This window comes from Hyperolius riggenbachi, chromosome 5, assembly GCF_040937935.1.
Source record: "Hyperolius riggenbachi isolate aHypRig1 chromosome 5, aHypRig1.pri, whole genome shotgun sequence".
In the NCBI taxonomy this organism is placed as follows: Eukaryota; Metazoa; Chordata; class Amphibia; order Anura; family Hyperoliidae; genus Hyperolius; species Hyperolius riggenbachi.
The window spans coordinates 93,663,973-93,688,900 of record NC_090650.1 but is presented as its reverse complement, the minus strand read 5'-3'; the positions used below and the strand labels follow the sequence as shown (position 1 = coordinate 93,688,900).

At 44.1% G+C, this 24,928-nt stretch overlaps 1 protein-coding gene across 3 annotated transcripts in view; it reads left to right on the top strand.

Annotated features, from left to right (window-relative positions):
- LOC137519679 (ferroportin-like) overlaps positions 1-24,928 on the top strand; it is a 78,443-nt gene that overhangs the window by 19,449 nt on the left and 34,066 nt on the right. The window contains exons 3-8 of one of the 3 annotated variants that reach the window (XM_068238645.1): positions 115-182; positions 1,227-1,386; positions 5,358-5,473; positions 7,128-7,254; positions 20,852-21,106; positions 23,954-24,664. In XM_068238645.1, coding sequence (XP_068094746.1) covers positions 115-182; positions 1,227-1,386; positions 5,358-5,473; positions 7,128-7,254; positions 20,852-21,106; positions 23,954-24,664 — 1,437 coding nt within the window. The remainder of the gene's footprint in view (positions 1-114; positions 183-1,226; positions 1,387-5,357; positions 5,474-7,127; positions 7,255-20,851; positions 21,107-23,953; positions 24,665-24,928) is intronic. The other 2 variants (XM_068238646.1, XM_068238647.1) reach the window with 2 other exon arrangements.

Sequence of the window (24,928 nt, the reverse complement as noted above, 5' to 3'; positions counted from 1 at the left end):
GGCGGGGGCAGCGCCCCAGTGTAGCACCACCCATGGTTAGAGAACAGTTTCTATAGTTTGGCCTGTGATCTCTTTTTTTTGCCCTTTAACTAGGTATTTGCATTTCATTGTCAGGTCCAGCGTTTAACTATATCATGGGACCAAAGTTTCTTGTCTACGTAAGCTGTGCACTTTCAATATGGGTAAGATCACTTTATAAGTGTTAGTGATGTTACAATTGCTATTAATATTATTACAGTTACATTAACATTACTGTTCTGTAACAGAGTCATACAAAATGGAAGTCTATTATGAAAATCACTTATCAATCTCATTGATAATAAAATACAGTGCCCATAGAACTCTCAATCTGCCATCTGATAACTCCCTCCCTGATCGAATCTGATCAGAGCCCACACATTGCAGACAGATTTTCAATAAATTTTAACTCCTGTTGTGCTGGTGCCACCTGTTGCCCTCCTCCTGTGTCCATCTGTGGAGAGTGGGAAGGAATTCTGTGTTACCCAATATTGGGACCTTTGAAAATAAGTGTAAATGACGGCTTGGCTGTTTAAATTTGTGATGCCAAAGGTGCAAAGCGGACACAATACAATTTGTGCTTATGGCTACTGGTAGAAATGATTGACAGTTTAGAAGCAACAGTCATTTTGTGGAAATTGGTGACACTACAGAAAGTGGCAATCCCACATCTAAGTAAAGCTCACTTAAAGAGGAACTGTAACCCAGGAGGACTGAACTTCATCCCAAATAGTAGCCAGTATCCAGGGCCGGGCTGAGGCAGAGGCGAGAGAGGCTCTAGCCTCAGGGCGCAGTGTAGGAGGGGCGCACAACTCACTCAGATATCGTTTCCCTATTGTGTTTGAAGCAGAGAGAAATAAGAAAAGGGGATACATGACAGGGACTGCAAGCCAGATAACTAGAGATAAGGTGTTGAGGGCCTGGGCGCCTCTTAGTCTAAGAGCAATCAGTGTGTGACGGCTGGGGTGGGAGGGATGGAGGGGCGCACTTTGATGTCTCAGCCTTGGGTGCTGGAGGACCTTGTCCTGGCTCTGCCAGTATCCCCTTTTCCATGAGAAATCTTTACCTTTTCTCGAATAGATCATCAGGAACATCTGTAATGCTGATATTGCGCACTGCACTGTATAATGGAACATGAATGAGAATATTGTTGGAACTGTGTTTAGATTGCCAGTAACATAGCTGTCTGTGCTGTATTTTGTCATTAGGGGGATCGCATGTGGCATTTTGCCATCTCAGTATTCCTCATTGAATTGTATGGGCATAACCTGCTGCTCACAGCTGTGTTTGGCTTAGTGGTGGCTGGCTCTGTACTGATATTTGGGGCTTTAATCGGTGACTGGATTGACAGGAAACCAAGGAATAAAGGTAAGTGGCATTTTACAGTGTTCAGTAGTAGAGATATGAAAATTATATTAGCTTGTTGGGCTAAGACTTTATAAAGTACAGGAAGGATGGACCCGTATGGAATTCACTTTTTCTCCTAGGTAATATTTTCACACCGTAATTAAAATTCCTTTTAAACCAGCAGCAAGCAAGAAAATAATAGTAATACTTGACAGCACTTTTTGAGCCACTTTTTGGTACTTTTTCAATCGCTAAGTGCTGGAAATTTATTCTAAAGTGAAGATGAAAAATTAGCGTCTAGGAGAAAACGTAGGAGAAAAAGTTAATTAAGGATTGTGGTATCTAGTAACTGTAATAAGAACTCAATCTATGTGAAAGTGCATTGATAAAAAAAAGAGAAATGTGGACTCTTCCATTGTTTCTGGAACCAGTGAGTTATCTGGCAATAGTGACTGCAATATACTTACAAACCTGAAACAAGTATATGCAGATCACTGCTCGTCTGTACAGCGCCCCGCCCTCAACCGCTCTACTCCACCCCAAGTGCTCTGTACTGTAGTGATGCTGGAGAAAGCTGCAGAGCCAGTTCTGCTCCACCAGAGATGGACAGAGTGAGTGTAATAAGCTGAGGCTCGGAGTATACTCGCCTGTTGGGTTTCTGTATGCGTTTTCTGCACACCATGGGCTTGATTCACTAAATCGTGATAACTCATATCAAGGCCGCGCCAGCGTTTTGCGTAACGGTTTACGGGAACAAACGTGCAGTTTTTGCACGCAAATGCAAATTTCTGAGCGCAAGCGCATACGAAAATTTGTGTTTGCGCACGTAAATTTGCGATTGCGCGCATAAACAGTTACGAGCGTTGTAACGAGAGCAAAAATGCTAGTGTGGCCGTGATATGAGTTATCACGGTTTATTGAATTAAGCCCCATGTGTGTCTGTATATGTGAAAACATGCATGTTCTATCACAGAAGCGAATGTAATTGATAGAGAAAATGTGTGCAGTGCTTCACTGCTGTCTGTTTTTATCTGCATGGGGAAAACTCATTCAAGTGTGCACTAGCCAATTGAATAACATTGGTTCTCAACAGGGTTGTCCGGAGGGGGCCCCATCCAAAGTTTTGCAGGGGGGGCCCAGTGATTTCTAGTTACACCCCTGTTTGATCCCATGATGGTTTTGCTTGTTTTGCCCTCTAGGAAATGACCAGTCTATAATTGTAATAGTAGGTTTACTGTAGCTGTGAGAGACAGAATAACAATAAAAGAATTCTCAAAACCGCAGTGCCCCAAAGTCAGAGGTTGATGTGCATTATAAGTATTTGATCCCCTATAAACCAGCAAGATTTCAGGCACCCAGGTGTCTTCACTGTATTCAGGTTACCTGTATGAGGGTATCGATATGAGATTCCTGTAATGGGTAGTGTGCCTAAGCCCAGCTTGTTGCAGAACCTGTATAAAAGACATCTGTGAACAGAAGCAATCAATCAGATTCCAAACTAGCTACTATGGCTAAGACCAATGAACTGTCCAAGGATTGCAGGGACAAGATTATAGACCTGCACAAGGCTGGACTAGACTACAAGACTATCGCCAAGCAGCTTGGTGTGAAGGTGACAACAGTTGGCACAATAATTCGCAAATGGAAGGAACACAAAATAACTGTATCTCCCTCAGTCTTGGGCTCTATGCAAGACCTCACCTCATGGGGTTGCTATGATCATGAGAATGGTGACGAAGCAGCCCAGAACTACACAATAGGAACTTGTCAATGATCTCAGGGCAGCTGGGACCATAGTCACCAAGAAAATAATTAGTAACACACTATAATACTCAAATCTTGCAGAGCCTGCAAGGTCCCCCTGCACACGTACAACCTCATCTGCAGTTTGCTATCGCACATCTAAGGCCTCTTTCACAGTGCGACGTTAAAGTCGCACGTTAGAAAATGTTTTAACATGGACAAACGCACAGCAATACTAAAGGTAGCCACTAACGGTCCAATTTCTAGCGAAAAATCGTTCGAGCGATCAGAAATTCTGATCGGATTGGTTGTAAATAATCTCTATTGGTGCACACAATCGATTATGAACGAGTGAAAAAAATGCCGTCCGAATGCATTTTCATCGAACCAAAATTTGGATTTTTCTTGTTGGTTGAGATAGATTGGAAGCAAAGATTAGTTTGTTGATGGTGTTGTGAACGATGTATTACAATATTTCACTTCGCTCGAACGATTTTTGCTAGAAATTGGACCGCTAGTGGCCACCTTAAGTCTGTGCAAAATTCACAGTGCACACGTTGCATTTGTGTGTAACCCGTAGCATTATTAGAAAGTGCTACATGCTGTGCGTTATGCATGTTATTAACTGCGGTGGACTGTTTGCACATGCTCAGTAATGACCTGGAAGCATACTTTTCATTGCCTGTATGCCTACTGTATGCGACGATAACAGGGCATAGAGTTGCGTTGTGACATTTTTGGGACGTTGCGTTGTTAGTTTGTGTTGCGACTTTAGCGTCGCATCAAAACGCAACGTCCCACTATGAAAGTAGCCTAGATGATACAGAGGAGAACTGGGTGAAAGTGTTGTGGTCAGTTGAGATAAAAATTGATCTCTTTGGCATCAACTCAACACGCCACGTTCGGAGAAGAAGGATTGCTGCTTATGACCCCAAAAACTCCATCCCTTCGTCAAACATGGTGGTGAGCACTTTATGCTTTGGGGGTGTTTTTCTGCTAAGGTAAAAGGACACCTTCACTACATCGAAGGGACAGTGGATGGAGCAATGCACCAACAAGTCATGGGGGAGAACCTCCTTTCCTTAGCCAGGTCATTGAAAAAGAGTAATGGATGGGTATTCCATCGTGATAATGACCCAAAACACAAGGCAAAGGCAAGAAAGGAGTGGCTCAAGAAGAAGCACATGATGGTACCAGAGTGGCCTAGCCAGTCTCCAGACCTTAATACAAAGGAAAATCTGGGGAGGGAGCTGCAGGTTCGAGCTGCCAAACATCAGCCTTGAAACCTCACTGACTTGGAGAGGATCTACAAAGAGGTATGCCCAAAATCTTTGCTGAGATGTGTGCAAACCTGGTAGGCAATATACAAGAAATACAATACACTAAGTACTAAGTCATATTTTGATAGGGGATCAAATACTTCTTTCCTGCATTACAATGCACATCAAGCTCTTACTTTGGTGCACTGCATTGTTTTTTGTTTGTTTGTTTTGTTATTCTGTCTCTCACAGCTACAATAAACTTACCATTACAATTATAGATTGGTCATTTATTGATCAGAGGGCAAACGAGCAAAATCAGCAGGGGATCAAATACTTATTTACCTCAATGTAAAGGCCTGTACTCACTGGGAGATAGTTTGGGGAACCCACAGTGATGCGTCCCCATGAACAAGCATTCCCTGATCCATCTTCCTACCTGTGGGAAAATGTGATGGCGCGCGATGGGTGAAAACAAGAGTTCAAACAATCGCTGCACTTTGCATGAGATCTTAAAGATCTGATCTGCCATGATGGTTGTAATCACTGCGTGTTGCAAAATGTAATTTGTTTATTTGAACGCATGTACCCACGTTGCAAAATTGCAGAAACAATCACTCATCACGTGGGAGAAATTGCTTGAAAAATCGCAACGTGGGTACGTAGATTAACTTAAGTAATGCTTGCCACCCTCCCTATCGGCCCACACTATTTACAAACCTCCCTTAGGGAGAGGTTCCTTTTATATATTTTATTAGTGCTGAGTTTCGTTTACTACAAATTTTCCTCTCCATCATTGGCGTTGAGTGTGAGGCTAAAAATAAGAATGAGATTTTATATTTTTGTCAGTACAGACATTAGCAAATCTTGTCTGTTCTTTGATACGCAGCCTCAAAACTGACTGCTCCACTTTTTGCTGTAGTTTAAGTTTTCATTGATCAGCTTGACTTACAACACCTGTAAGTTAATGTGGCTTTCTTATCTCTGCAGTTGCTCATGCATCACTGTTCATTCAGAATTCATCCGTCACAGCTTGCTGCATAGTCCTTATGCTGGTGTTCTCCTACAAGAATGAAATAGAACAGATATGGCATGGCTGGCTTACAGTAAGTCTGTGGATTGTGTTTTACTTTACAGTGTTGGCTCCTAACAGTTTACTTCCTCAACCTTAATTGTTGCATATTTTATGTCAATTACAATCCACCACCATGGCCTAGAACTATGCATAAGGTAATAATAATAATAATAATAATCATCTGAACATTTGTATAGCGCTTTTCTCCTGTCAGACTCAAAGCGCTCAAGAGCTGCAGCCACTGGGACACGCTCAAGAGGCCACCCTGCAGCCAGGATTCGAACCCAGATCTCCCAAGCCAAAGGTGGTGCCCTTAATCAGCACACTATCCAGCCAGGTGTATCCTGCAAAAGAAGGGAAGGGCGGGGGGGGGGGGAGGTGTTAGGGTAGTTTGAAAAGCCCCCCCCCCCCTTTCCTTGCAGGACACCATTATCCAAAATGATGGGCAGGGTCCTTACCCTTCCCACTCTGGTGCCCAGGGTAAGGTGGGTGTGGTGATGATAATGGTGGTAGTGGTAAAGGAGGGAAGGGAATTTTAATGGGATCCATGTGATCTGGAAGTCAACTTTAATAACAAGTAGACCCCCTGGATATTTGCCTAATCTCAGGTAAAAATACAGTGGGATGAGAAAGTTTGGACAACCTTGTTAATCGCCATGATTTTCCTGTATAAATCATTGGAAAATGTCAGTTAAATATATCATATAGGAAAGACACACAGTGATATTTGAGAAGTGAAATTAAGTTTATTGGATTTACAGAAAGTGTTCAAAAACTGTTTAAACATAAATTAGGTAGGTGTATAAATTTGGCCCAAATAACTAAATTTTAGTTTCATCAGTCCACAGCACCTTATTCCAAAATTTTATCGATTCCAAAACATTTAGAACTAATTATTGAAACTCAAATTGGCTTGGTAAGCTCAGTGACCCCTGACCTACATACACAGGTGAATCCAATTATGAGAAAGAGTATTTAAGGGGGTCAATTGTAAGTTTCCCTCCTCTTTTAATTTTCTCTTAAAAGTAGCAACATGGAGGTCTCAAAACAACTCTCAAATGACCTGAAAACAAACATTGTTCACCATCATGGTTTAGAGGAAGGATACAGAAAGCTGTCTCAGAGATGTCAGTTATCATGCCTATCCGCCTAGCGAGTCTCCCAGCGGCGATCTGGGAGACTCCTAACCGCTTGGAGACTCATGGTGGAGCTCCGCTCTGTCATGCATGTGGAGATGCGCACGCGATCTCCTGCAATCTCTACCCCCAGGACTGCACGCCAATTGGCGTTAGGTGGTCCTGGGGCTGCCGCCCCTCTCACGCCAATTTGCGTGAGGAGGTCCTCAAGTGGTTAAAGGCACACACATAAAGGGTTGGGTTGAGGCAACAGACTGCAATGATTTTAGTACAGCGAAAACCTTGTTTACATTTTTATTTTGTACAGTACTTTGTATTAAATATTGTTCTATAACTTTTTTTGGATTGTAGAATGAGTCACCTGAGTTTCCATTAATCCTTATGGGGAAATGTGCTTTGATATAAGAGTGCTTTGGATTACAAGCATGTTTCCGGAATTCATTTATGCTCGCCAACCAATGTTTCCCTGTATGTTTTCATTAGTTCAGCACTAACGTGACAGGACATGATTATAACAAATAACATGATGTTTCATGCTGCGCTTCACAGGTATTCTGCTATGGAGTAGTTATCATTTTAGCTGACCTGGCAAACCTTGCAAGTACAGCGCTGACCATAACTATCCAGAAGGACTGGATTGTAGTGCTCACCGGAGATAACAGAAGTCAGCTGGCTGGTAAGAACAACTCACCCATAGGAATAAGTGTAGCTGCATGGTTACTTGCAAATTTAAAGGATACCTGAAGTGACATGTGACATGATGAGATAGACATGTGTATGTACAGTGCCTAGCACACAAATAACTAGGCTGTGTTCCTTTTTTTCTTTCTCTGCCTGAAAGAGTTAAATATCAGGCATGTAAATGGCTGACTCAGACAGGAAGTGACTACAGTGTGACCCTCACTGATAAGAAATTCCAACTATAAAACACTTTCCTAGTACAAAATGGCTTCTGAGAGCAAGAAAGAGATAAAAAGGGGAATTTCTTATCAGTGAGGGTTACACTGTAGTCACTTCCTGTCTAAGTCAGGACTGAGTCAGCCACTTACATACCTGATATTTAACTCTTTCAGGCAGAGAAAGAAATAAAGGAACACAGCATAGTTATTTGTGTGCTAGGCACTGTACATACACGTCTATCTCATCATGTCACATGTCACTTTGGGTATCCTTTAATGGCTCATGCTCAACACTGGCACACGTACGCGGGAGACCTCTGAGACAAAAAATGCTGGCAGTAGCTACCCTCCTAGCAGTGACATAGCTAGAGATCATGGGGCCCCATAGCAAAACTTTCATGGGGCCCTCAGATGGAGGCACTCTTAAGCAATGCCACCTGCCCCTACCCTATGGATATGAGTTAATTGGGCAATTTACACTCTCATGCAATTAACACTGTACATAGTTCATGGGCACTGAGACAAAGTCAAAGGGTGGAAAAATAAATAAAGTTAATGGTGAATACATTAAGTACCCACTGGGCACTTTATGATCCAGGGCCCCGTAGCAGCTGTTATGGCTGCTATGGCTATTGCTATGCCCCTGCCTCCCAGACAGGGTGCTCAATAAAGCTTGCACAACAGTACCGGTGCTCAAGGATCTGATGAGAAGAAGAGGGGAGTCAAGCACATAAGAATCAAAATGCAAGATTTATTAGACCATCAGTTGATTAAAAGCAAAGCACAGATACAAGGCCACTTACAAAGTGGTAGTCTCAGCAAAACTTGTGTCAGGCCGCTGGTTGTACCAACCCTCACTGCAGTCCTACGTATGTCTGTGTTTATCCAATTGATGGTATAATAGGGTGACCATATTTTGATTTCCAAAAAAGAGGAAGATCACAACAGTATGTGGGCGTGGTCATGGGTGGGGCCAAATATACAAGACCTTAGCAGTGTGCTGTCCAACTTTGTGGTCATGGAGGGCAGTTTTTTTTTCCAGATAACATGGTGGAGGGCCGACGGACCACAAAATGCAATCAGATTCGCAGAAGATTTCCCCACAAAATGCAATCTTATTGGCAGCAGATTTTCCCACTAATGCAATGAGAATTGCTCCCACAAGCCACAGAGCACCAGCGTGACAGATCTTATCTGGGGTTTCTTCCTGCTCTTGGCAGCCCACCTCAGCTTTGCTCCCAGAAGTTATCCTGGGGTCTCCTCCATAGCAACCGGGGACCTGGCGAGGTTGGCCACTTCTGCAACTGCACGCAGCAATGCCGCCTGCGCAGAATGCTCCCGGCCACACCAGGTCGCCAACTGCTACGGAGGGAACCCCAGGATAACATCTGGGAGTAGAGGGACACATAGGCTGCAAGGGGCAGGAGAAAGCCCCAGATAAGATCTGTTTGTTTTTTATAAAAAGCCTGATGTTTCCTTTAAATACAATGTACCAGTGCTGCAACAAGCTGATTCAGCTAATACCAGCAATGAAAGGGTACAGGAGACAGAGATGTGGGCTGTGCTAGCAGGGCTTGCCTGCTCAAGACACAGAAGACAAATGGAGAGAGGAGGTGTCGGCTGGCTTACCAATTAGAGTTTCTGGTGTCTGGTGTCTGTGCGGCCAGTGTGTCCCTGTCCCGTCGGAGCTTCAAGAGCCAGGATGCTGGGACTGAGCTGAGGGGACACTTGGCACTCTACAAGAACGTTGCAGACACGAGGCAGAACTGGACTCTTCTGGCAGTCTCTGCCATTTCAAATCTCCTCACTGGCTGGCTGTGTCTGGACCCGACCCGATCTCCTCCATCCTACTCCTCCTCCTGCGGGCCACACGCTCACGCAATTGCCCCCCATCCCCCACGCCAGTCCGCCCCTGGGCAGAGGCAGAGCAGCAGGGATTGATTGCCAAAGAGCCGTTTGGGGAGCTGAACGAGCCAGAAGAGCCGATGCTTAAAGAGCCGGAATTTTCATCGCTAGACTAAGACTCAGTCTAGTGGTGGGAATTCCGGCTCTTTAAAGCATCGGCTCTTCTGGCTTGCGCTCCCAAAGATTCGGCTCGTGTTTGGCTCTCTGTCTCTGCAAGCGGCTCTTCTGCCGCTCGGCAGACTCGTGTTCGACTCTGTGTTCGGCTCTCTCACCGGACAATTTAAAAACCTTGGAGGACGGCCTGAAAAAGTGGACCTGTCTGGGCAAAAGAGGACGCCTGGTCAGCCTATGGTATAATAAAGCTTGAATTTTGATTCCTATGTGCCCGGTCTGCCTCTTCTTCTCATATTAAAGAGTGTGCCTGCCAGTGTCCATAATCAATCAGCCAGAGCCCCTCCAAACAAAATCCCCTCTTCTGTCTTATTCACCCCCCCCCCCCCCCCCCGAAGTGCCACTTTGTGATACATTTGGAAAATAAATTCGCTCCTTGGTGTGTGTGTGTGTGTGTATACATCTAATCTAGCCCCCCCCCCCCCCCCACACACACACACAAACACTCACACACACCAGCTACAGATGTATGCAAATGAAATGGGGCCCTAGGCATGGTAGCAGCTTTGGTTGTCCTGTTTGCCAACTGTGTTATTTGGTAAGGTGGAGGGGAGTAACCAGGCACATGCCTAGCTTGGCTCATAGATGATCTAGCTCTGATAAGCACACAGAAAAAAATGGAATTGGAATCTATACATTACGCAATACAAGTACAAAGCTGGTAAATAATAGGAAGTGGTCTTGGATTAATATGGAGTAGGACTGCGGGAACCTGTTCCATGATCTGCTGTTCTGTCGTCCCTTCTCACCCTTCCATAGAACAGTACACAGTGCTCACGTACCGAGCATGATCTTTACGGACAACGATATTTGTGTGTCTGCGTACACATTTAGACGCATAGGCGGAGGGGGTGGGGTCTGTGTAAGAGACAGGCCAAGGAAGAAGGTCAATGCTAGGAAAAAGGAGTAAATAGTAAAAACATACACTTTAAAATGTTTTTAAAGGGAACCCGAGGTGAGAGAGATATGGAGACTGATGTGTTTATTTCCTTTTAAATAATTGCCTAGCTGTTCTGCTGATCCTCTGCCTCTAATACAGCCCTACACCCTGAGCACGCATGCAGATGAGAGGTTTCTGACAAAAATCTGACAAGATTAACTGCATGCTTGTTTCAGGTGTGTGATTCATGCTGGGATACACGATGAGATTTTTCAGCAGATTTACTGTCCGATCGATTTTTCCAATCGTTTTCTGATCAATTTCCATTCACTTCTATCAGAAATCGATCAGAAAAACGATGTAAAAACAGATTGGACATGTTGGAAATTATCTATCGAACCATCTATCTCCCCAAAAATCTCATGGTGTATTCCCAGCATTATGCCTAATACACACGGTACGTTTTTCCGTGCGATAGATGGATCCGATTGATAAAATCTGTCATATCCGATATTACTCCCGATTCTTTCTGCGCTCAATTTCTCATAACAGTGAATGGAAAAAGATAAGAAAAACAAATGGAAATAAGAGAATTGAGCGCAGAATCGTGCAGAAAAAAACGATCGGGTCAGAAAATTGCACAGAAAATCATACCGTGTGTACCCAGCATTAGACCCTACTGACCAGAAAGATCAGCAGGACAGCCAGGCAACTGGTATTGTTTCATAGGAAGCAAAGATGGCAGCCTCCATAGATCTCACACCTCGGGTTTCCTTTAATAGATTAGACTTTTGACAGAAACAAATGAACGCCTATCAGGGGCAAACTCAGGATTTTCAAGGGGGGGATTTCTTTAAAGGACTCCCTCAGCCATGCACAATACAGTATAATAATATGGTAGGACATCATGCTGGGTACACATAATACAATTTCCCGTCTGACTGACTGACAACGGGATTGATCAGGAGCAGTTTGGATACAGATAATAATGAGGACAGCAGACATTGATAATGAAGGGGAAAGTGAAGCATTCCCACAGCAGGGCACAGAGCTGTGCTCATACCTGACAGGAGGCAGTACTGTGAGCTGCAGGATACCTGCAGATATTCTGGTGTTTCAGCTTGTGCCTGTCCCCAGACACTGCACCGGCCCTGGTCTGAGGGGGATTCTGGGCAGCTGTAATCCCCCCACCTGCGTTTGCCTATGTCTATTAAAAACTAGTACCACCCCAATGTATTCATGATCAAAATATTAATCAAAGCTTGGATGGGAAAGTATCTTTTTATTGATAAAGCATACGTGAGGGTGAGCAGCCCATCATTGACAGCTGCGTAGCTTTTTACTGCATCATGCTGTACAAAGCTATAGGTGATGGCATTACAATTAATATTTGTTCTGATTTCTACTGAATGGTGCAAAAGTGATAAGCCAGGCCAATAATTAATATCAGGGAGATCTAGTGGGAATCTAATGTTGTGTAGCTGGTACACCAGTACTGCCTTGAGATCTATAGCACCGTCACTGCCCGTAGTCACACGCAATGCAGGGGTGATGCAATAAATTGGGTACCGTCTCTTGTGGCTGATTATACCAGTAACCAAGTCCTAAAGAGCAATTGTAGTTGACGTATCAATGACAGGTAGGGATGGTCAATGAGACGCAGTTGATGGGGGGGGGGGGGGGGGTTAATCACATTTTGTATGCAAATTTAGCATTTTGGCATTAATCATTTGCTCGCTTTTCAAATGGCATAAATCTGTATAAGCTTGCATCAACTGAATTAATTAATTGCATCCCATTGACCATCCCTACTGACAGGTAAATATTATCGGTCTTATCTGACGGATTGAAAACATTTTAGGGTCATTAAATTGGAGTTCTGTAAAAACAGCGCAAGAAATTTGGACGCAGCCGGCACCACCATAACCTGTAATAGGAATTACAGCTATAGCAGCGCTTAGTCAGAAGACGGAGCACAAATCACACCAAAAACACTGTAATTCAGCCGCCAGCGATAGCTGAAAGCCAAATTAAGTTTTTCCCCCCATCCATGGCGGTATGGAGGGGGAATAGTAATTAACACCGCCGGGACATGTGCAGGAGCAGGGTGAGCCGTATATCGGCTTTCCCCTGCACTGAAATCTCCCGGCAGCTATTTAATAGGTACGCCATTAAATCTACCATAATTGTAAAGTTGAGAAACAAAGTCATTTGATGTACTCCTAGCTAAATGTTTGGAAAAGATCTCACAACATTAGGTGATTAAGCTTTTTGTGCATTCAAACACTCAGTAATTGCTCAGATGTTCTTGCTGTTGTTACATATGTTTTCCTGCTTCTATAGGACTGCCAGCCTTAGGATATAGGCACACAGATTGCAGATCCTTTGCATGAGCATACATTTTGCAAAATTAGGTATTTTATATGGAAATAGATGTTACATTTATCGTGCCATAAATCCACATTAAATTCCCTAAGAATTAGGAAATTATGCAAAATGTATGCAAAATACCCTGAGCTACACACAGCGATAACTCGTCTCTGATTCACTGCCTCATTCTGCTCTGAGTGAGTCGTTTTCTGATAATAATAAATGATAGAGGAGGACATCTAGTTTCGCACGGATTCATTTAGTTGTAATCAAGACATTTGAAAGATTTGTTACAATGGGGTGTATTTGTGCAGGCATACATGAAAAAAGGCGTCTGCAAAAAAGGGCGCAGGGGATTGCCACTAGTAAAATAACACTAAACTTAGTGATAATCTACTACTGGATTTTGATAGTAAAATATCGGTAATATTTACTGATATTTTACTATGGCTGAACCTAACCCTACTCTCACACATAACCCTTTCCTGGTGGTGCCTAACCCTAAGACCCCCTGCCAGGAGGTGCCTAACACTAAAACAACCCCCGGTGGTGCCTAACCCTCTAAGACCTCCCCCCGGTGGTGCCTAAACCTAACCCCCTCCTGGTGGTGCCTAACCTTAGACCCTAACCCCCCCCCTGTGGTGCCTAGCGCTAAGACCCCCTGTAACGTACCTCTTCTGATGGAGACCAATGTGCCGAGGACAGCAACTCTTGCGGGTTATCAACTGGAGGCCCTGGAGTGGGTACAGCGGCAAGCAGTTGACAAAGGGCAGGAGCGCTAGCAGGACCAATGGCGTGACACCGAAGCGTGTGACCAGTGCGGCTCTGAAGCGCCCCCGCGGGTCAAGTCTGGTAGTGCAGGGACTTGACCAACCAGCAGGAACTTGAATCTGGAACAATCCGAAGGACAGGTGAGTAGACAAGCAGCAGGGTTCGGGCAGCGAGGCAGGTTCTCGGACGGGCAGAGGTTCGGCAACAAATCGGGTATTCAGACGGACCAGGGTCGGCAACAAAGCAGGTAGTCGTACAAAGCCAGGGTCGGTAACAAAGCGGGCAGTCAGACGAGCCAAGGTCAGCATTGAAACAGGACAAATCAGGCAGGCAGACACTAAGTCATGTCACAGGAGATACAGGGAACTTGCTGCAAGACTACAGCGCCGAGCACTGATCTCAGCAGGCTTAAATAGGCCGTTTGGCGCTAATTACGTCATGCGTAATGACGTACGCATATGCCCGCGCATGCGTACTTCAAAGCGGGATTACATGTACACGCGGAAGTCCCTCCGCGTGCGTGCACGGACACACCCGCCACCACAACTTCCGGTGCAGAGGCCAGGCGCGCACGCAGCAACACACGCAGACGCACACCACCGGATCCTGTTTCCAGGAGGCCGATAGCATGCCCCAGGACCCGCGGACATCAGTAAGTACCGGCTGCCAAGCCTGCCCAAGAACAGACCGTGACAATGCCCCCCCCTAAGGGGCAGCCTCCGGATGCCCTCTGGGACCTGGCTTACCCGGAAATCTGTGATGAAAGTCTCTGACCAACCTGGGTGCATGTACATCCTTTTCTGATTGCCAGGAATTCTCCTCAGGTCCATACCCCTTCCATTTGATCAGATACTGAAGAGCCCTGCCTCGTCTTCAGGAGTCGAGGATTGCCTCGACCTCGAATTCCTCCTCTCCATTCACCATGACAGGAGGAACAGGATCTTGTAATTGATTAGGGAATGGTTCAGTAGATACAGGTTTGAGTAAAGATGCATGAAACACCGGATGCACTCTAAGTGTACTTGGAAGTCCTAATTCATAGGCTACACGCCCAATTCTTCTCTTGACAGGGAAAGGACCCATAAACTTGGGACCCAATTTCCGAGAAGGGCAAGCCAGTTTAATATTCTCAGTGGAGAGCCAAACCAGCTCTCCTTCCTTAATTTCCGGGTCCCTTCTTCTATGACAATCGGCGTATTTCTTGAAAGCGACCTGGGCACGAGCCATATTGTCTTGGAGAAATTTATTGTTGGTGGACCAGAAAGTGACCATCTCTTGTGCAGCAGGAACTGAAGACTGACCAACAAAATTAGGCAGAAATGATGGATGAAAACCATAGTTTGCAAAGAAGGGGGATTGTTGAGTTGATGAGTGAATAGAATTATTGTAAGAAAATTCTGCTAGCGGAAGTAGTGGGTACCAATCATCCTGTGAAAAGGAGACAAAGCATCTTAGGTATTGTTCTAATGTCTGATTGGTTCGTTCCGTCTGGCCATTGGATTGAGGGTGGTATGCAGAGGAATAATTAAGCTGAATCTTGAGGATTTTACATAAGGCTTTCCAAAACTTGGATGTGAATTGAGAGCCCCTGTCAGATATGATGTCATCTGGGATTCCATGGAGCCTGATGATTTCCTTTACAAAGGCTGAAGCAGTGGACTTAGCTGAAGGTGTCCCCTGCATAGCCACAAAATGAGCCATTTTTGATAACCGATCCACTACTACAAAGATTGTGTCATAATCCTCAGAAGTGGGTAATTCAACAATAAAATCCATAGATATAGAGAGCCAAGGTCTAGACGGGATAGGTAATGGGTCCAACAAACCCCAAGGCTTAAGTCTTGACCCCTTGCAACGACTACAAACTTGACAGGAATTCACGTACCTCTTGCAGTCTTTAGCGAGACCAGGCCACCAGAAGTTCCTCTGGACCAGATCCTTTGTTTTGAAACTTCCAAAGTGACCCGCTAGTGGATGATCATGGCATAGCTTGAGAACCATGGGCCGGAATTGCTCTGAAACAAAAATTTTATTCTTGAAAAGCCAAAGACCCTCCTTCTGTGTCATCTCAGAACGGTATTTGTCAGGAAGTGTAACAGTTGACTGACGAATCTGTTTAATCAGTTCCGGTTGGATCAGTAAGAAATTATGACTGGACAGGATTGTATCAGGTGGGGAGTGCATATTTTCATCCTCCGGGAACATACGAGATAATGCATCAGGCTTAATATTCTTTGATCCAGGTCGATAGGTAATGTGGAAGGAAAATCTTGAAAAAAAAAGTGCCCACCTGGCCTGCCTAGGGTTTAGCCTCTTAGCTGATTTGAGGTACTCCAAGTTCCTGTGGTCAGTAAAAATAAGAATGTCATGTGCAGCACCCTCAAGCAAATATCTCCACTCCTCCAACGCCACTTTAATTGCCAGAAGTTCCTTATCTCCCACATCATAGTTTTTCTCAGCATCGGAGAGTTTCCTTGAGAAAAAAGCCACTGGATGAAGAAGAGACTTTTCGCCATGTCTTTGAGATAAGACTGCCCCCACTGCAGACTCTGATGCATCAACCTCCAGAACATACGGTAATTTGGGATCGGGATGTCTTAAGATCGGAGCGGTAGTGAAGAGTTTCTTTAATCTATCAAAAGCCAACTGGGCCTCAGGAGACCAGCAGAAATGAACCTGTTTACGAGTGAGTTGAGTGATTGGAAGGATAACAGCAGAGAAGTTCTTGATAAATCTCCTGTAAAAGTCTGCAAATCCGATAAATCTTTGAATTGCCTTTTTGTTAGTAGGAGGTGGCCAATTGAGAATAGACAAAATCTTTTGGGGATCCATGGTGAAGCCGTTTGCTGAAATGATGAGACCGAGAAACTGGATAGATTGTTTTTCAAATTCGCATTTCTCAGCTTTGACGTAAAGTTGGTGAATTCTTAATTGAGAAAGAACCTGACAAACTTGTCCCCGATGAGTTTCCAATGAAAAGGAGAATACCAGGATATCATCTAAATAGACAATGATGAAATGATCAATTAATTCTCTAAGCACATCATTAATAAAGTATTGAAAGGTCGCAGGAGCGTTACAAAGTCCAAACGGCATTACAAGGTATTCAAAATGACCGTATCGGGATCTAAAAGCGGTTTTCCGTCCCCGTCTCGGATTCGGATTAAATTATAGGCTCCCCTAAGGTCAAGTTTAGTAAAAATCTTTGCCTCGCGTAGTTTCTGGAAAAGCTCTGGTACCAAGGGCAAGGGATACCTATTCTTGATGGTAATTTTGTTTAACTCTCGATAATCAATGCAGGGTCTCAATGTTTTATCTTTCTTTTCCACAAAGAAGATGCCCGCACCTGCAGGAGAAGAGGAAGGGCGGATGAATCCCTTCTTCAGATTTTCTTCTATATATTGTTTCAAAACTTCCTGCTCAGGATCAGATAAAGGGAACATGCGTCCAAAGGGAATCTTCGCCCCCGTTTGTAAATCAATCGGACAGTCGTAAGGCCGATGAGGTGGTAATTGGTCAGCTCCCTTCTTATCAAATACATCCAGAAATGCGTGGTATTGTTCCGGAATGATTTCCTGTAAGGCAGATGAACAAAGTAGAGGTCCAGATGATGCGGAACTGGATAGGGTGCAGCAGCTGTTACAGTAGACGGAGTCAAAGGAGATGAGCCCTAATGACCAGTCAATGGTGGGGTTATGTGCCCGTAACCACGGCAACCCCAATATTACTGGGTAAAGAGGGGAAGAGACTAAGTCCATCTTAAGGATTTCCTGGTGGTTATTGCAGATTGAAGTACTGATTGGCTGGGTTTCCAGTGTAACAGGTCCAGAACTAATCGAGGTTCCATCAGCCAGATGGATTAAGAGAGGTTCTCTACGGTTTTGAGTTGGGATTTGATGAGTGTTAGCGTAGGAAATGTCCATAAAACAACTACAGGCCCCAGAGTCGATTATGGCAGAGGTCTTAACGGTTCTTCCGGGAAGCTGAAAATAAACAGGGATAGAAAAATGATTAGCAGATATTTTGATAGGATCTAGCGGTCGAGCCTCAATAGAGACCTTCTTACCAGATGGACGAGTAGGACAGACTCCTATGAAGTGACCAGAAGCTCCACAGTAGAAGCACAAGTTATGTTGACGTCGTCTATTCCTCTCTTCACTAGTTAGGGCCGGACGAATCACTCCTAATTGCATGGGTTCGGGCTGATCCTCTACAGGTTGCTGGGTTAATACTGGAGCAGGAGGAATGGTAGGAAATAGAGATCGACTAGTGCTAGCTCCCCCTTTTTCCATCTGCCTTTCTCTATGACGGCGGTCAATCTGGATGGCTGATAGTATTAATTCGTCTAAGGTAGCAGGAAGTCCAGTACGGGCCAGCTCATCCCTGATGTAATCAGAAAGGCCCATACGGTAATGAAACTTCAAGGCAGGTTGCCCCCAATCAGTATCTGCAGCCCACCTTCGGAATTCCGATGTGTACTCTTCTATGGGTCGCCGCCCCTGGCGTAAGTGGTGAAGAGAGAGCTCTGCAGTGGAACTACGCTGAGGATCCTCAAAAAGCACGGCCATTGCCTTAAAGAGAGCTTCCAAATTGGCTAGGGAGGCATGTTTTTGGTCCATAAGTTGATGGGCCCAGGTCTGAGGTTCCCCTTGAAGAAGAGAAATCACGAATCCCACTTTAGTTGCTTCATCCGTGAAGGTGCGAGGCTGCAATAGAAAAAATAGTTCGCAGGCATGTTTGAATGCTTGAAACTTTGTGCGATCTCCGTTAAATCGTTCTGGTACAGGCACCCGGGGTTCAGGAAGATACGGCATGGCAGGAACCGTCTCAACAGGCGCCGGATTACTGGTGTTAATGGAAGCTGCTGGCGTTGGAGGAGGTGTTTGAGGAACTACATTGGCAATGGTATTCACTCGGCCTTCTAGCTGAATGTGACTAGACTGGAGTTCCTTAATTGCTTCGGTCAGGGCTGAGACCTGCTTGCATAGGGTACTCAGGATATTTGCTGCCTCGGCGGTCTCCATTCGATGGCTGTAGTCTTTTGTAACGTACCTCTTCTGATGGAGACCGATGTGCCGAGGACAGCAACTCTTGCGGGTTATCAACTGGAGGCCCTGGAGTGGGTACAGCGGCAAGCAGTTGACAAAGGGCAGGAGCGCTAGCAGGACCAATGGCGTGACACCGAAGCGTGTGACCAGTGCGGCTCTGAAGCGCCCCCGCGGGTCAAGTCTGGTAGTGCAGGGACTTGACCAACCAGCAGGAACTTGAATCTGGAACAATCCGAAGGACAGGTGAGTAGACAAGCAGCAGGGTTCGGGCAGCGAGGCAGGTTCTCGGACGGGCAGAGGTTCGGCAACAAATCGGGTATTCAGACGGACCAGGGTCGGCAACAAAGCGGGTAGTCGTACAAAGCCAGGGTCGGTAACAAAGCGGGCAGTCAGACGAGCCAAGGTCAGCATTGAAACAGGACAAATCAGGCAGGCAGACACTAAGTCACGTCACAGGAGATACAGGGAACTTGCTGCAAGACTACAGCGCCGAGCACTGATCTCAGCAGGCTTAAATAGGCCGTTTGGCGCTAATTACGTCATGCGTAATGACGTACGCATATGCCCGCGCATGCGTACTTCAAAGCGGGATTACATGTACACGCGGAAGTCCCTCCGCGTGCGTGCACGGACACACCCGCCACCACAACTTCCGGTGCAGAGGCCAGGCGCGCACGCAGCAACACACGCAGACGCACACCACCGGATCCTGTTTCCAGGAGGCCGATAGCATGCCCCAGGACCCGCGGACATCAGTAAGTACCGGCTGCCAAGCCTGCCCAAGAACAGACCGTGACACCCCCCCTCATGGTGCCTAAACCTAACCTCTTCCTGGTGGTGCCTAACCCTAAGATCCCCCCCCCCCCCCCCGGTGGCACCTAACCCTAAATTCCCCTCCTAAAGCTTTCCCCCCCTTCCGCAAAGCTGATAATGACCCCCTCTTGCCGGTAATCGGGCGCCTCCGGGCATTAAAATGAACCTTCATAGTTGCATTTCGCGGCTATGCTAAAAGCCACGTTTTGCAGCAAAGAAGGCAAAATTTGGTGGCCACCCCCGTGCGGCCAAATTTCCCTTTCATGCAGCAAAATGTGGCTTTTATTATTGTTGGTGGCCTATGGCAGCTCCGTTTTTTCATAAAGGATCTAGAATAATTTGCAGTGCTTTTCAAGCAAGGTGATTTCCAGTTTTTTTGTGACCATTACAAAAATATCCTGTATGTTCTGGTTTTCTGTAACTCATGAATAGTTTGAATTGCCGAATTCTGAATTGGCCGAAATTCCAAATTTCACAGATTCTGAGTTTGCATTGTAAAATAGTAAAATTGTAATTATAGTATACATTTTCACACTAACTAAGTTTAAATATGGTTAGTGTGAATTTGAGAAAATATGTTCACTAGGTTACAATTTCGGTTTGATATTCACTTTTTTGCTTCAAATTTTAATGTAGAATTTTCACAATTATGTCAGGGACAGTTATAATTTTTCACTGTTTATGCGAAATTAAGTTTGTACATTAACGCGTTGTGTTAGGAATTCCTGTTCTGACGGGAAATTGACATGGTGTATACCAGGCCTGAAGGTAACCACACGCCATACAATTAAAAGATCCAATTTTTCAACAATTCGATAATTTCGATTGGTTGTCCCAAAAAATCAAGAGTTTTTCTTTGTTTTCGATCGATAAATCTGATCAAATTTCCCGGTTTTGTTATTTTAGGGAGATTGGGCATGTTAGAAATTTCAGATCAACTTTATCAAGAACTGTATGGTGTATAATGGATTGTCAATTACTTGATGTACAGTTCCAATCAATTTTTTGCTGAGCTTTCAATTATTTTATTCATGATTGGGGAAAAATTTAACACGTGTGTGATACATTGGTTAGATTTTTAAATTTTTACAATCCGTCAAAAAAATTGATTGCTTTTCTTGAATTGAACAGATATTTAAAAAAATTGTATAGTGTGTTGCCACCTTTAGACTGTGATGGACATATGAACTTGATTCAGATTGTGAGCTCCTCTAAAGGACAGTGAGTGACATGACTATACTGTATACGCTGTAAAGCATAGTGCAAGATGCCAGCATGGTATAAATACAAAATAAAATATATAAAAATAATATGCCTGTTGTCAAGCGCACAATGCATAATAGCAATAATTAAATATTTTAGCACCCATAAAGCATATTACAGATTTTGTAAATTTGTTTTATCTCCAAACTCTAGGAATGAATGCAACTGTTAGAAGGATGGATCAAGTCATTAATATCTTTGCCCCATTATCGGTGGGTCAGGTGATGACTTGGGCTTCTAATGTGGTCGGCTGTGGATTCATTCTTGGCTGGAACCTCGTGTCACTCCTGGTGGAATTCATCTTCCTCTCTAGAGTTTACAAAATGGTACCTCAGCTGGCTATAAAATCTCATCAACCTGTAGGGGAGCATTACATAGAAAGACAGCTGGAACTTATCAATGTTCAAGGTATGTTCTGTGTCGTTGTACTCTGTATCAAATCTTAAAGAGGGATTGTCAGGCACAAAATCAAATTCCATTTACCCACTGCACTGTGTTCATTATGCAGCTTGGAACCTCACCCTGCATTGCAAGCACTGAAATCTATTCAGAAATGTTTCTGCTGTTATAAATCTTATCCCAGTCAGCCAGGCTCTATTTTTGCCATTGCCAACGAGATAGGGAAGCTTGTCATCACCCTTCCCACATTCCTGCTCCTCACTGATTGGCTGAGGGCAGTTCAGTGCTGCTGAAATACGATCTATGCCTGTGCTCTCATGTGTTTACAAAGCGAGCTAGATATGACAGTGCAGATTCTAGGAGAAAAAAAAAAGTAAGAGGGGAAATATAATCAGGATTGCTTCGGTCAGAGGGAATAGAGATGGCAAATGCCAGGAACAGAATTCTCTTTATTTAATATATAAAATTAACTTAAATCAAAACATGGACAGTACAATACATCTGTTATGTAAGTAGAACAAGTCGTTATCTACTTATATATGTGTTTTTTTTTCCTGGCTTTTTGTTGAGATGTTTTGCTCTATGTGGATCTCCGTTATTTGTGTCACGGAAAAATTATGCTGTTTAATAAATAGTTTTCTACTGGATCATTAAGAAGTTGTGCGTAGCCCAATTTGTGTTTGCAGTCTGGATTTAGCATAGTATGGCTGACCCTGCTGCTTTAAAGAGAACCTGTACTGAGTAAAAATATTTAAAATAAACACATGAAGTAACTTCAAATGAACATTACATAGTTACCTTGCCATCAGTTCCCCCCCATAGCTCACCATGTTCTTCTGACAATAATCCCTTCCAGTTCTGACAATATTTTGTCAGATCTGAAATATATCAGTTGCTGTCAGTAAAATATCAGTTGCTGTCAGTTATAGCTGAGAGGAAAACTGATGTACCAGGTAATGTCCATGTTTCTCTATGGCTCAAGTGGGCGATGTTACAGTTTAACTGTGTGCTGACCAGAAAGCTGTTATGGGTAATGGCCATTTTCAAAATGGAGGACGGAAAATTTCCTTTGATCACAGTGAACAAACAGGACGTGGGACAGGAGAAAGACACTGAGGAGTAAACTACATGGAAGGTAAGTATGACTTGTGTATGCTTATTTTGACTTTTAATTTTCAGTTCAGGTTTTTTTAAGGGTTTAGATTAGTATATCAGTGGTTGCAAGGAAGATGTTGATAAATGTAAGGTCATGCACGTTGGACATTGCAGAGGCTGAGCAGCATTTAAAATAAATGGCATATGGCTGGGAACGTCAGACTTTGAGAAGGACTTGGGTATACTGGTCGATAACAAGTTAAGCAACCACATTCAATGCCAAGCCGCTGTAGTTAAAGCAAATACAATTCTGGGAAGCATAAATGGGAAATGGGAATCATGAGATGCTAGTATACTACTTCCTCTGTATAAATTACCTGTGAGGCCACCTCTGCAGTGTAGGATACAGTTTTGGATCCCACAGTATACAGTAGGAAGAACTATAAGAAGGATGTTTTAGAACAGGTACAAAATGGGTAGTTAAATTAATCAGGGGAATGGAAGGTCTCACTTATCAAGAAAGCATGGACAAACTGGGCTTATTTAGCTTGGAAAAAAAGACAACTAAGAGGTGACCTGATTAATATTTGTAAATAAAAGCTTGGCAGGTGAGCTTTTTATCCTGAGATCTGTATTAAGGATAAAAGGATAGGATATGCGTATGGAAGGAAGATCCTTCCTGGGTAGAAAGGTGTTGTTCTTGCATTCAGAATGGATAAAATGTGGAATATCTTACCACAAAAAAAGCAGTTATGGCAAATTCTATACTTTTAAAAATGGTTTGGATGCTTTCTTAACTTTGAAGGGAATCCACTTCTATGACTGCTAGATGTAGGAATATGATACAATGATCCTGTCAGGTAGATGCTTTAAGAGGGTTAAACTTGATGGTAGGTCATTAAAGTGCTGGGACAGTGCAGATATGAAGCTATGACTCCTTGAAACTAAATATCCTAACAGATATGAGTTAGCATTCTGAACTGGAAAGAGCATTGATTTCAAATTATTGTTTCCATGGCAATCACAGATGTGAGAATGAGGTTGGGTAAGGGGAAGTGAAAGGTTTCCATTTGCCATTAAAATATACTAAAGCCGAAGGTTCGGGTACAAAAATCACATATCTACCTAAGAAGAAACAAGCCTTTGGATCCTAATAATCTTTCTCTCTGTGTCCTCCAGTCCCCCAGTGCCTCCAGTGAACCCTCCAAAGATTACTGACAAAGGCTTGTAAGCAATCTGATCTGGCCTGTGCCCCTCTTTGAGCACGAGTGCAGCATCTGCTTGGGTTGGGTACAGCTGTGCCTGCACTGTAAACCGGAGCCGCTCGTGCACAGGTGTCTCTGTGCTACTTCCGGTGCCGTTTGTGCCAGAAGAGGAGCGTGGCTCAGATCAGCTGGAGGGTCCTCGGCAGCGGTGAAGGACTGGAGAACAGCATGGCAGGCCTCTGGAGGATTCAGAGGCTTCCCTCTCCTTAAGTATATATTCATGCCTTGGTTTCTCTTTAAGCCTCATACATACTTTACATTTCTGTTTTCTAAAACCACAGTTTGATAGAATTTGATGTCAATTTGCTTTCAATCCAGGCATCCCCTGTGCTACACAGCTAACACTGCTCACCAAAATAGACATGTCATTCAACTCACTCAAGTGTATATATCTGAGTCAACTGGGCAGATTAAAGATAATAGCTAGATTGCTCTGCCTGGCCTACCTAGATTCTGTATGTAGCTTTATTAAGGACATATCTCTATTACTTTGCAGGTGATCTGCCTATCTGCTCAGCCATAGGTGACTTCATTAGCACACCAGCCATCCCTACTTCATCAAGGGAAAGAGCCCGGACTAGAGAACCTTCTGCAGAACGCACGTCATCGGCCCCTGTCTGCTTTCAGAAACTGCACCGTGTGCTGCGCACTTGTACAGATGGCTGGAAGTCCTACTACAGGCAGTCCGTCTTTTTAGCGGGTTTGGGATTAGCCTTCTTGTACACCACGGTCCTTGGCTTTGACTGTATCACTACAGGTTACGCCTACACTCAGGGGATCAGTGGCTCTTTGCTTAGCATACTCATGGCTGTCTCCGCTATCTCAGGATTAATGGGCACCTTTCTGTTTACCAAGCTAAGAAGACATTATGGCTTAGTGGTCACAGGAATCATATCAAGTTGCCTCCATGTCAGTTGTCTGATGCTTTGCGTATTTTCAGTCTTTGCTCCAGGAAGTCCTTTTGACCTTAGCATTTTCTCTGTCCTTACGGGTATGAATTCTTCTTTAAACACAGAGAAGTTGCATCAAAATCAGCTTCACATATATCCATCTCAAGGGAATATCAACCAACCTATCCTCCCAGACCGCTCCTCTATCCACTGGACTAACAATACTGTGTTGTTTGAGAGTGTCCGTGCCGGCGACCAGCCAGACTCTTACATCTCCATCATACTGTTGTTTTCAGGAGTAATACTAGCCAGAGTAGGTAAGTACGAATACACCAGCCTTCATTGTTCATGCTTGGTTTGGATCTCACCTCAGTTCAGTGACCCATCGTGGTAACTGAGCAAGGATAAGTAAATGTATGGAATTCTGGTTTTTTTTTTTGTCTGTCCAAAAGATTCCCAACCTGCAGACCACTGCTTGTACTTTATGCTGGAGTCGATAAAAGATACCTGATGTGGCCAAAAATCTAATGTATAAGGTTACCCTTACTTTTGAATAGTATAATTTTATACAGTGTAATACG